The sequence below is a fragment of the Lampris incognitus genome, chromosome 21 (genome assembly GCF_029633865.1).
Source record: "Lampris incognitus isolate fLamInc1 chromosome 21, fLamInc1.hap2, whole genome shotgun sequence".
In the NCBI taxonomy this organism is placed as follows: domain Eukaryota; kingdom Metazoa; phylum Chordata; class Actinopteri; order Lampriformes; family Lampridae; genus Lampris; species Lampris incognitus.
The window spans coordinates 5,528,477-5,541,871 of NC_079231.1; the positions used below are offsets into that span (position 1 = coordinate 5,528,477).

Sequence of the window (13,395 nt, forward strand, 5' to 3'; positions counted from 1 at the left end):
TTCCTTATTTCCATACTTAACTCTTTGCAGTTACAAAAATATCAGATATTTCTTAATTCTTTCTATCCCTGTGTTGACAAGTGTGCCTTGATGCAACTCCTCAACATTATTGCTGCATTAGCACAGTAGTAAATTCTGGAACTCTTAAGTAAACATATATAGTAAATCATGGCTATTAGCAACATTTTCCTTTGTTCTTTTTTCCTCTTACATGTTCTTTAAATACTCGACACACTTTCAAAGTGCAAAAAAAAAAAAGTCCGAAATCACAAACGAAGGTGCAAATCATACTACAAAAATCCAATGAGACATGGCACTTTTAGCATAGTGTGGAGGAATGAACAGAAATGTCTAAAATGAGCAGAATACTGGCAAGTACTTATACCCAGTGTGTCATGGAAAAGAGTCAACATGAGCTTGGCTTGTTCTGATCTGTGGTTTAATTTGGCCTCGGTTACATCAACGGATTGAGTGTCAGTGTCTGACTGCCTGTTATGGTCCCCTCCTCATAGTTTCTATACCTTGACTCAGGCCTAAGTCATCTTAAGCTTGAACTGATGTGAAGGAATAATGGTTTTTGAGTTGTCCGCTTTAAAAGGCTTCTGGATGCCACCTCTGTTGTTTTCCCTGCCTCCGCTTAAAGTCTGCAGAAGATGGATTACAAATTGACTAAATAGGATTGCATTTTCTGGTCAATTTGAGAGCTGTGACTGACAGAATCCCACTTCTCTCCAACAGCTTTGGCCTTGACCACATCTCAGCGAAAGGTAAAAACCGACTTAATTGTCTAAATACAAGTAAAGGTAGTTTTTTATTCCCCCTTAGTAAACAAAGGAAAAGCTTCTGGCCTGAGACAACATCACCAAGTACCACCCTTTTTAGTTGTCTGACTCGGCAGGGACACTGATTGAAACGGAAGATTAGAACTCGGCTGATTGGAAAGGAAAGAAGATATTCATTAACACCTAGCTGAATTTAATTCACTAATGAGGAGAACATGAAAAACGTAACCAGGGGAGAAAATAAGTCTGATGAAATGAAAAACGTCCAGAACATGAATGTGTGCATCTCAAAAAAAGGCAAGGCATTTTCTGTTCTTTCCACTTAAGAGACTTTTGAATCTTAATATATCTACTTTTTGTCTCAAACGTTATCAATATCTACAAAATGCGCATGACCATTTTGTACACAGTGATTCATTTTTCCACGTCACTGACAACTCTCAATCACGTACAGCACGGCGCCCCCCGCTGCTTCGGAGGACAAAGTCCACTTAAAGCACTTTACCTGAGGTTTCAATAAGGATGCTGCAATTTGCCTAAACAGGGAGTCTTGGAACATACGCGAGAGCACAGGTGCGCACACAAACCACACTCGCCAAGTGCCTGCACACATGTTGTGCACATAAGCACGCATACACGCTGAGCACACAAAGATATATCCCCACAGGTTCATCAAGCATGCTTTCAGAGGCGCTAGGGATATGACGCCTGCATCAGGGGTCAGGGGTGGAGGCAGAAAAGTCTTGCCAGGATTGGGTAGGATTTTCTGCTCCTAGCAAATGCCTTGTTGAGACTTCATGTTGCGGTCCTGGGGAGGAAGGTTGGGGGGCAAGGAGGCTCATGAACAGAGCCTTGAGTCTTGACTTATCTGTTGCTGTTTTTCTGGTGAACTGCTCTCCTTAAGTCAGTCTCACCCTTTGCCCTGTTTTTTTTTTTTTTTTTATATCTCCTCCCAAGAGTCAACACCACATATGTCAATGGGTTCTGCTTCCCCCTAATAGTCTCCATGGGTAAGTGACTAAAAGCGGCCATCCAGAGTTCCTCTCTTCCTCCACAGAGAGTTAGGAGTTCAGTGATGTGTACAGGCTAGGCTAGCTCCCTCTCATCCACAGGGGAGGTCAAATGCAGTCAGCTGGTGTTGAGTGTCTTGACCCCTGACATTTTAACCCTCTGACCTGGCAATGGTGTTGGGGGCGGGGCCTGAGAGAGCAGGGCCAGGGCCAAGTGCCAGTCACTAAGGAGATGAGGAAGAGGATGTCCTGCCTGTGGAGAAACTGTGAAGGGGAGATAGGGGGTCATTTCAGTGGGATAATTAAAGCAATAATTGGCCATATCCTGGTTCTACAGAGGAACAGTATGTATATTAGTGGTGGACAATATACTATGGAGGCCAAAACATTGCAAGTTTTCATTCCACACACAACACACACAGATGGTTAGACAGATATCTCACATCAAACATGTGTTTGGCAATGCTTTAAAAAAAAGAGGGCCGAGTCAACCTCAACTGGTTTATCACCCTTACTTTTTTATAACCTTTCCTGTACAGTGTCTGAATATCAGGCAATTCTCGACTGCACTGTATTGGCTATATTGTAATATTTCAGGGAAAAAAATAATCATACCGCATAAAAAAAATAAGAGAAATTAGTTTCAGCTCTTAATGTACAACACTTGGGACGGGTCTTAATATATGCACCCTTTATGAATATGCCCACAGGACTGAGAACTTACCTCTGGAGTCTATGGACCATGTGAGCCACCAGGGAGTCTGAGATGCCAGGGTAGGCCTCTTCAGCAAGTAGAATGGCCTTCCTCAGCTCATCGAGGGCCATGGGGTTACCATTAACCTGCTCTTGCCTCGCCTTCAGCTGTGAAAGGGTATAAGGTGAGATGGCAGTGGTGTGTGGAGTGGAGAGTTCCTCTTTGATTTATGATTAGTGTGTTTTGTTTAATCTATTGTCTATGGGGTTGGCACAAAGTAAACAAAATTGTCCAAGATGAGGGAGTCAATTACCATATCTTAAAGCTGAGCAACAAATTTTGGCCACTAGCCTTCAAATTGGTGCTAGTGAGCAAATAAGGTCCCACTGAGTTGTTTATTGTAAATTTATCCATCACAAGAAAGGCAAGGGAATGCCTGGCTGATGCAGAGAACATTTTGTGCATGATAGAAGCCATCTGTGCATGTTCTTCTGGCTGCTGTTATTGATTGCTGAAGACATTAAAAGACATGCCGTTGGTGCAAATATTGACCTTGCTAATTATCTGAGATGTGTCATATTGGGAAAGATATGACAAGTAGAAAAAATTTTTTTTTTGAAATGCTGAAAAATCTGAACATGCAAATGCTTCACAAATTAGGCTACTCATGATGTAGTGTAGGCATTTCAGATTACACTCTGAATTTAAATTCATGTGCTCTACTCCATAACATAGTTTAAGAGTACCATTCATTGTCAATATGAAAAAGACTGATGGCCATCCTGTTCTCTGGTTTAACAAAAGGGGGCTTCTTACCTCAGCCAATGCAGGAGAGATGACTGTGGCCAGGCTCTGTGAATAAGGCCTCTTTGGAATGTCTTTTGTCTGCAGTAAGAAAAAGTGAATTGACTATGGGGGCTGGAGGAAATAAATGTAGCACAGCTCTGCCCTGGGGGGGGGGGGTTAAATGAGCTTGGCATGCATATTTACAGATTACAGATTATTTTACAGATTACATCTTGAATAATGGTAGCCATTATGTGTAGTATAACACACAAACCCAGTTGAGTTCATTAGAGCACCGTGAAGATGCCAAAAGAGGCCATTGGTGGATTAGCATGGCAGCTGTTGAGGTGAAAATTCAGGAAAGGAACCAAGGGCCCTGTTAGCGTCAGGCTCTTTAAAGTTATATTCAAAAAAACAAAGCAACCCCCCCCCCCAAAAAAAAACATCCCCCACCTGACAGTGCTCCATCCATGTCTCACCTGCTCGGTTGCCCCTGACTGTCCCTCCCCATTCTGGAGCTTCTTGGGATCCTTCTCTCTGATGGTGAAGATCCAGTCATCACTGCCAAAGTCGTTCCCACCTGATGCCTGGCCGTCTTGCTCTCTGATTGGACAGAGAAGTTTTTTGGTTTTTTTATGTTAATCGTGCGGGAGGATTTAGTCATGGACATAAAGTGCTTAGTGACTCTTAGCAGCTAATTTTGTGCTCATCACAACAGATGTGGGTGGACAAGTGGAGCAGAGGATGTGGAGAGAAGATCTTCTCTGCCACTCAAAAGGATTTGTTGCGGTCATTTGCATTAATATAGTGTTTTTCAAAACAGTTAACTTTTTCTCAACAATGTAAGATATGAATGCTTTTTAAGTTGACTGAAAGGGCCAAACTCACGAGTCGGACTCATCAGAGCTGGACTCTGTTGTTCTGGACTGTTCTGCTTTCCACCTCTTGTACTTATCTACCAGTTCTGTCAGGTAGGAGGTCTTCTTAGCATGGCGAACGATCAGCTTATGCTTCAACAGCTCTTTGGCTGTGGGCCTCTAAGGCGGGAAAGGACAGTAAAGGGAAGGGGGTCGGTAGGACAGGGCAAGCATGAGGAAAAAAGATAGGAATGGAAGGGATTTGTTACATTATTAGTATGGGAGGTTAACATGCAAAATTCTACCAAGTATAATAGTCAATGTGTGCTTCAACTCAAACTGCACGTTGCAACATAAAACGGCTAAATCACCCTCAGTGTGTTAACATTTGAAAAATAAATTAACCTCGCCAACAAATGTTCAGTTAACAAATATTTAAAATGGTCACCAGACAGTTCTGAGTAAAACTTACAAAACTGGGCTCTTTGTTGAGGCAGGCCTCTACAAACTCCTTTAGGGGTTTGCTGTAGTTGCCCTCCAGCGTGGGTGGGTTGTTCTTTGGGATGAGGAATAAGACTTTCATGGGGTGGAGCTCTGAGTGAGGTGGCTCGCCTTTTGCCAGCTCGATGGCTGTGATGCCCAGAGACCAAATATCAGCCTGGAAAAACAGAATAAAAAGCCAGACAGTGATGCGTATGAAAACACAAAAACGAAGCAAGGAACATGTCTTGATGAATGCTCAAAAATCCAGGTAAGGGAATCCCAGAAAGTTGAACCAGTTTATCTGGACACAACGTTTAGTGGGGGAAACGTTTCATCACTCATCTAAATGACTTCATCAGTCTCGGTTGGCTGCATGTATCCCAACCCTTAGAAACACAACTGTTGCATCACAACTGGAACCAGCAATCGATTTGATATGCAAATTGCCGTGACCATTAATTAGAGTTACAATGGCCATGTGTACTATTCACAGAGGATTGGGGAATAGTTGCAATCACAGCACTGTAAGATGGCGACAGATGTACACGTAGCCTCCCCTGTTCAGGGATGATCATTCCCTCTTTACAAAGATGGTCTCTTTGACTCCCCATTCAAACCAGCATTCCTCCCTATCACATCCTCATCCTTGAAAGAGTGGCCACTGGCCTGTAGATGGGTGTACACTGCGGAGTCCTGGGCTGATGAGGTAGTTCTTCTGTGTTGTGCCATCGCCTTTGCCAGAGTCTGTTTGAGTTTCCCCGGTGTGCAATTGATGGTAATCCTCTCGGCACTTAACAGCATACACTAGATTGCTCTGTGCCGGGGGACCCAATCCTTGCGGTGGACCAAGGATTGGGTCAAGCAAGCAAGGAACAGTGCATCAAACCACCGTTCAGTACTGAGGGTGTTCCTTTCTAGGTCTCCCTCTTCTGTGATTCAGCACTTCCCACCATAATTTTACAGTCAGAGGAATACTGCCAGAGAATTGTGGCTCTTTAGTTACTTGATATTTTGGTCATCTAGGAATTTAAGGTAATTTCAATATTGCACTGACTGACATTTCACTCCAGGTAAGAGCATCTACTGGAACATCTCATTCTTAAATGTTGGCGTAATCGAAGCTATTGGGAACTAACATCTACCAGGCTGAATTTACTGATTATATTCCTCCTTTGGATGTAAGCACAGACAAGAGCAGGACAGCAATAACTACTTGAAATATCCTTGACCTGACCTTGGAGTCATAGGCCGACTGTTTGATGACCTCGGGGGCCATCCAGAAGGGCGTGCCCACAAAGGTGTTGCGTTTGATCTGTGTGTCAGTGAGCTGGCCAGCCACACCAAAGTCCGCCAGCTTCACCTCGCCTTGTTCGGACAGCAGCACATTGGCAGCTGTGGAAGACAGATGGAGGGTTGAGATGATCCAGCCAAGGACTTATGAAAGCTCATATAGCAAGCACATGGTGTAAATTCATACCATTTATTGAGCAATTCATATTTGTCAAGACCATTTATCTGATTGACCAAGGCATTTGACAAGCATGAAACAAATGTCCAAAGAATTTTAACTCGACACCATATGGCACCTGCTATAGTTTCTCAATGCAATGCAAACTCCATAATCCAGCCTATTTCAACAAACTACACAATGTGGATGTGTGACGCCATCTAGTCAAGTCAACTGAAGTAAAAGGATCCTCTGATGGAGGCACTATGGGTCAGTACCTTTGATGTCCCTGTGTATCTTCTTCTCAGAGTGCAGGTACTCCAAACCCTTGAGGATCTCTCGCAGGATGGTAGCGATCTGGGTCTCATCCAGTGCCCCAGGCTCCAACTAAAAAAAAGGGTCAACGATAAGATTTGGGTGGCAGGACAGCATAAAGGTAGAAACTGACTTAAAGCAAAACATTTCCAGTTCTATGGCCTGGCAATGACTAGGGTTGGGTATCAAGAACCTGTTCCAAGTTGGAACCAGTTCCAATTTCCAAGAACCGTGGATTTGATAAGACGCGTGCATTTTGAGTCCGCTTCGGTTCCTAACTTTTGCATATTTCAGTCACGCTCCTGAGTGAAATGCAGTGAGCATTTTACAGTCCATAAAAGTTGCACTTATTTGCCAGGACCTGCTACGCTTACCTAACGTCACATCATTTTTTACGCAGCACGTCAACAAAGCATGTGAGAACAGACACTTCTGTTTACATCCTGCACCATGGCTGACCGAAGCAAACGCTCGAAAGTTTGGCTTAACTTCACTCAAAAAGATGACAACACAGCAAAATCCAACACCTGCAGTAAGTATATTTTATATATTGTTTATTTTTCTTAGATACGAGTTCAGAGAGCACCCCTCCACCTCCGGTTCAGCCTCAGAGACCCCCATCTAGTACAGAAACTCCTTTCACTTTAGCCGTGAAGAGGAAGATGAGCAAGGAGTAAAGTGGATGAATGTCACAGAGCGGTGACAACATTTGTGGTGAAGGGCTTACATCCCTTTGCTACGGTTGAGTCTCCTCCGTTTAGGTACGCAAAATGCCTTATTGATATCTGGTTATTCACAGCAATATCCATGGACTTTAGCCTTTTTTTTAAAATATATTTTCCTCTGTCATAACACCCTTCGTTATATTTTTCCATTATTTATTTAAATAGTTTTGGTTTCTAATTGTTTTAGTTGCTCATTCCTTATAAGAGTAATATTTATTTTTCGAATTTTTGTATTTTTTTCTCCCCAATTTTATCCGGCCAATTACCCCACTTTTCCAAGCCGTCCCGATCGCTGCTTCACCCCCTCTGCCGATCCGGGGCGGTCTGCAGACTACCACATGCCTCCTCCGATACATGTGGAGTTGCCAGCTGCTTCTTTTCACCTGACAGTGAGGAGTTTCACCAGGGGAATGTAGCACGTGGGAGGATCATGCTATTCCCCCCAGTCCCCCCCCCCGAACAGATGCCCCAACTGACCAGAGGAGGCGCTAGTGTAGCAACCAGGACATATACCCACACCCGGCTTCCCACCTGCAGACAAGGCCAATTGTGTCTGTAGGGACAGCCGACCAAGCCGGCGGGAACACGGGGATTCAAACCGCCGATCCCCATGTTGGTAGGCAACAGAATAGACCGCCACGCCACCCGGACGCCCCAGTTTTAACCCATCTTAAAAGTGAGTTTACACAAAATATTGACTGGCCTGTTTGAGCCTGAGATGGTCAAATGATGACAAGCTAGATCAGCGAGAATGAGCTTGGCATATCACCAAGCTCAACACGAGCATTAGCAGAGCTACTGTCATTTAAACTGTTCAGTAGCTACATGACATTGTTTTAATAGACTGTTGTCAGTACCCTACACATGTTCCACTCCAGTGTTTGCCTTGCAGTCAACTTGTCTATGGCCTGTTGTTGAAAAAAAAAAAAACCAGACATGGCTACACTTGTCGTGAGGGTAGCTCTTTAGTGAAACACTGGAAAATAAACTGTCTCATTGATTCATTATACATTCAGGGTGTTTTATTTTGAGGGAATTCAAGTTGCTGGAATGGCTCTTTAAGGGCTGTTGCTGACAATGCACTCTAAACCTCATTTAGTAAATGCAGGGAAGGGGGGGTGTCTAGGAGGGACACTTTAATACTGATGATATTATATTAGTGATAATCCTGGTTATTTTTGGGTAATGTCCTCATGATGATGAAGTACATTTAAAATTCTTACACTGTGCTTGTCACTGACATCATCGTTCAAACCATATTGCAATATATTAAGTTTCTAAGTGAAGTGAACAGATTTTATATTGCTGTTATAACAACAATCTACAGCCAAACTCTAAATTATTGGTGATTTGAATGAAGAAAACAATATTTTGGTTTTAAATGCTGTAAAAATAAAGCCTGGGTGTCTACTAGCATGTTATATGAATACCAGTTTGTGAACACACAGGTGCTGATCATTTGTGAAATGCATTCATATGCAGCAGAGTTTGACAGCAATAATAAACACTTACCAAATCTAATGCCGAGCCTCCACCTAAATACTCCATAATGATCCATAACTTGGTGTCCTGGAAGAGAGAGTTATATTCTGAGTGAATATTCTTGGTTCAACTATGACGTGGGATACTGCAGGTTATCTGCAGAGTCTGGCATGTTCCTAAACAAGTTACCATGACACTAATAAGCACTTGGTGGACATCTTTAGTCCTTTCAGCCTATATTCAATTTAGCTGGGCAGAATATAGGTTCTGTACAATATCACAAAACATTTGTTGGTGTCCCCCCCCCCCTTATTTTTGAATACTAAGAGGATTATACAAACTTAATATTGGTAAGTAGTGTAACTAGATTTTTTTGTTTTCAAATCTTCTTACCAATTAGGTGCCGTTTACTCAAGAAAATACACGTGTGATAAAATGGATAACTCACATATTAGTTATCAGCCAGACTTACTGCTGTCTGTGCATCTTGATGCCAACAGTGCTATGGCAATAGCGCATTGGTGAAAAAGTAGATGGAGCTCAAGAAATCGCTTTCTCTTGAATCCCATTGGCTTAAACAGGATTTTGAGTAACAGGAAAAACAGTAGTAAGAGTGTCTAACTGAATAACACAGAGATCTTGAACTTCTCATTTCCTATCTGGTTCATTGACACATTCATAACCTGTCCTATAACATTTGGACAACAACCACATCAGCGCTTACTTTCTACAGTAGAATAAATGGGCCGATATGCCATGGGGCTGGTGTATTTGATCAAAAGAGTCGCATTTAAATCAGTGTCCCATTCTGAACCCATACAGTTCTTTCTCCTGCAGCCGGAGTGCAGGGCCCATTTACGCGGTGATAATCTGCTCTGCGTGTGGATGCACGTGTGTGCGTGTGAAACCAATGTCACCTTCAGGTATGAGCCGTAGTACTTGGTGACGAAGGGGCTGTCACACTGGCTCAGCACTGTGATCTCTTGCTGAATGTCCTCGATCTCGTCCTCTGCCTCCTCCAGGTCTATGATCTTAATGGCCACCACCTTCTGGGTGCGATTGTCAATGCCTTTGAACACCTCGCCAAACGAGCCTTTGCCAATGCGCTCCAGCTTGGTGAACAGCTCCTCCGGATCCGCTTTGACATTCTGGGATGGCGGAGCGATGGGGGGGGAGGGGGGGAACAAAGGAAGGGAGGAAAGAGAAAGCCGGGAGAGAAAGTGGAATGTTTATCGAGAACAAAACATCGGGAAGTGAGGCTAAACACCAGCAGGATACCATTCTGAGCAAAGAAAGTATGTATGTGTGTGTGGAGAGGGAAAGAAAGCAAGTGTGTTTTTAATAATTAGACAAGAATCACAGCGTGTTAAAAAACAAACAGTGTGGGCCTAGTTTACATTTCATATCTCGGGGAAAACTTTTATTTGCATTTCAAGACACTGCTGTGCCTAAATGTATAAATCTTGTTTGCTCTCCTAAACGGTATTCATTTTTATGGAATTTCAAAATGGACTATATTGGGAGTAGCTTATGGACTTGTGATACTGACATTGATTGATCCGGTTCTCTTACATGCCACAGGGACATTAATTTGAATGGTAATCCTAATAGTATATCCAATGCTAGTTGCTGCTGGGGCAGATGTCGTAGCCTGCATAATCTGACAAATGGCAAAAAAAAAAAAACCCAAAAAACAAAACAGCATGTCAAAGTATCTTAATTCAAGTTATTTTTTCCATGTTGAAAAAAGTTACAAGTTCTCAAATCAGGAAATCCAAAAACCTTCTTCGTAAAAATCAGACACTGAACATGGACTTATACTTGTTTAGAACTATTGGTGGCCTAGATTTTGCTCACATTTCCTTGACAGCTGCTGAAAAAAAAAATCAGTGGCATATCTAAATACTGTTGTTCTTAAAAATGGTATTCTCTAGTTTCACCAATCATCCCCGTTTCCTGGTCACCACCTTTTTTTCCTCTGTTGTGCACTCCCCCATTCCCATACGCTCACAGGATTCTCCTGGATTTTAAGACTTAGTAGGTGGTATTTTGGTCAGGGGTTGGTTTTTTTGCAGGGACAAAAAAAAAATGGAAGGTTCTCCAGCCACCCTAATGCAAGACATGATGTTACTGCAACCGATTCAGCTGCCACAAGCAAAAAAAAACACACTACATTTTTTATAAGATCTGAGAACTTGATATCCCTTGGTGGTCCTATGATTGTATAAGGCATTACCGACCTCATTCACCACAATATTCCAACGGACAAGGCGAAAGTTCACTTTATTTGAACGGTTGCAAAGCTTCTCCGAGGGCAGAAAGAATAACCAACTAGAATCCCGCAGGAAGTGGACTAAAATGACTGAAATCTCCAGAGGCTGAAATGTGGGAAACACAAGAGTAGGCGCTGACAAAAACAACTTCCTTTTATGACCTCTTTTGAGCAGAGAAGGGGTCAATATGCCCGTTTTGAGAGAGAGCTAAAAATGACCCGACTGCCTTCTGTAATAAGGGATTCTTTTCAGCTAAGCATAGTGACCTTAAACAGTCGTGTCTTGGACACAAAACATTGGCTTTGCTGATGGAAATAAGCTCAGTGCCCGACAGATGGAACAAAAAAAGTTACGTGATAATGTTTTATTTCTGCAAAACCCAGAGCTATTTTGGGTTAGGAACAGGGCTTCCCTAACAACCAGCAGTCAAATGCTGGATAACTTAAGACTGGCATCCAACCTGCTCCCCATAAGAATATTCTATATTCAGAGCTACTGCTGAGATCTAAAATAGCAAAGTAATACATACGGGTGTTCTATTCGCCCCGGTTTAGTGTTGACTAAATTGTTAGAAACAAACGTCTTATAAGACGCCAAAAAAAACCCCAAACTCATGCAACATTTCACAATGTGGGACGAGCAATGGTGTTATTTACTGCATGGCACCAAATAAACTTTTTGCCTTTAATTGCACCCAACTCCATGTTCTGAATGCCACCTCCTCAGAGCAGGCTGCAAACCCTGACCGTGGAGACCTGCTAACAAGCCTAAACAGTGAATCTAATGTGCTGCATGGGGTGAACCACACCAGTAACACACATCTAGTCCAGTTATCCAGCAGCACAGTGACCCCACGGTCAGACCAGCAGCACAGTGACCCCACGGTCAGACCAGCAGCACAGTGACCCCACGATCAGACCAGCAGCACAGTGACCCCACGGTCAGACCAGCAGCACCGTGACCCCACGGTCAGACCAGCAGCACCGTGACCCCACGGTCAGACCAGCAGCACCGTGGACCCCACGGTCAGACCAGCAGCACAGTGACCCAACGGTCAGACCAGCAGCACAGTGACCCCACGATCAAACCAGCAGCACAGTGACCCCACGGTCAGACCAGCAGCACAGTGACCCCACGATCAGACCAGCAGCACCGTGACCCCACGGTCAGACCAGCAGCACCGTGGACCCCACGGTCAGACCAGCAGCACCGTGGACCCCACGGTCAGACCAGCAGCACAGTGACCCCACGGTCAGACCAGCAGCACAGTGACCCCACGATCAAACCAGCAGCACAGTGACCCCACGGTCAGACCAGCAGCACAGTGACCCCACGATCAAACCAGCAGCACCGTGGACCCCACGGTCAGACCAGCAGCACCGTGGACCCCACGGTCAGACCAGCAGCACCGTGGACCCCACGGTCAGACCAGCAGCACCGTGGACCGGGCTCCATCCCGTGCGACGCTCTGAGCAGAGTTCCGTACCGCTGTGCCGCACGGGCAGAACGCTCCGAAACGGTGTCAGCTCGATCGAACCGGGTCGGGAGCGGGACGGAACATTACACGGGGAAGCGAGCTCACCTGCATCCCCGGAAGGTTGCCCTGAACGGGAGAGTGGGCCATGATGTTGCTCGGCGCCTCGGGGTTCCGCTTCTCCCTCGCCCGGCAATACGTAGCTACGCTGCGGCGTCGTTCACGGCGCCCCCGCCGGCCTATGTCCCTCCGGCCCCGGCGTAACGCCTCGGTGGCTCTCCCGTGTGGGAAACGTTCGTCTCGGAAACGTCTCCTGCCTTGCGTCGAAACGGCCCCGTCTTCCCCAGCGGCCGAGCGGCTGAGCGGACCCCCCCCTCTTGCTAACGCTAACTCCGAGGCGACTCCGATCTCGTGCCGCAGCGTTAGCTCGGCGGGCTAACTGGCTAAACGTTGGCTAGCGAGTCCGATTTCCACCCCCCCTCCACCCCGCCGCCGCACGCTAACTACGCCGCTTCAGCAAGTCTCTAGTTCCGCGGAGGGACTAGCGTCGGTCATTGCTTCGGCGATCGCTTTGCTGTCACTCGGCGAAACCGTGTAAACCTTGCAGACGGCGCTTGTCAGCTGGCTAGCATGGCTAGCTCGCTAGCTCGCTAGCTAGCCGACGCGGACGACCTGACGAACGTTCCGTCGGCGGGCCGGCAAGGAGCGCGTCTGCCCCGCTGCCGCAGGCATCGCCCGGTGGAAGAGAGTCTTGGGTGAACCGGACTGCGCAGCCCCTCCGTGTCTCCACACCGCGTTTTCAGCAGCCACAGCGACCCGACCCGACCCGGTGGTGGTGGTGGTGGTGGTGAGTGGGGGGGGGAAATAAGCTAGCTCGCAAGTATTTTTTTGTTTTCTCCCCTCACTTTCGTCCCGTACTCTCGGCCATCTTGTCCGGCGCTGTCACGCCTGGGCGGATCCGGATCCGGATCAACAACAACACCGTCATCGTCATCGTCGTCATCATCATCATCATCATCATCACATCATCCCCACCGACACTCCGATGGCTACCCGGGACGGTGTTG

General features: G+C 45.5%; 1 protein-coding gene across 2 annotated transcripts; it reads right to left on the reverse strand.

Annotated features, from left to right (window-relative positions):
• Positions 1-658: 658 nt before the first annotated feature.
• LOC130131299 (serine/threonine-protein kinase 24-like) lies at positions 659-12,680 on the reverse strand. 2 transcript variants are annotated; one of them, XM_056300941.1, is made up of 11 exons: positions 12,437-12,680; positions 9,499-9,729; positions 8,612-8,668; positions 6,338-6,446; positions 5,847-6,004; positions 4,602-4,787; positions 4,161-4,309; positions 3,752-3,875; positions 3,303-3,371; positions 2,517-2,653; positions 659-2,056 (listed from the first exon to the last, which is right to left on the reverse strand). In XM_056300941.1, exons 1-11 carry the CDS (start codon positions 12,476-12,478, stop codon positions 2,017-2,019), a joined length of 1,302 nt encoding a protein of 433 aa, XP_056156916.1. In that variant the 5' UTR covers positions 12,479-12,680; the 3' UTR covers positions 659-2,016. The 2 variants fall into 2 exon arrangements, with proteins under 2 accessions (XP_056156916.1, XP_056156917.1); XM_056300942.1 differs by lacking the exon at positions 659-2,056 and having other exon boundaries at positions 2,513-2,653.
• Between the last annotated feature and the right edge of the window lie 715 nt (positions 12,681-13,395).

Excerpts from the sequence above, each read along its gene's own strand:
- LOC130131299 (XM_056300941.1), bottom strand. The coding sequence starts at position 12,478 with ATGGCCCACTCTCCCGTTCAGGGCAACCTTCCGGGGATGCAG. Across the intron at positions 3,876-4,160 it reads AGCTCTGATGAGTCCGACTC|AGAGCAAGACGGCCAGGCAT; the intron begins GTGAGTTTGGCC and ends CTGTCCAATCAG. Across the intron at positions 3,372-3,751 it reads AGTCAGGGGCAACCGAGCAG|ACAAAAGACATTCCAAAGAG; the intron begins GTGAGACATGGA and ends TTCTTACTGCAG.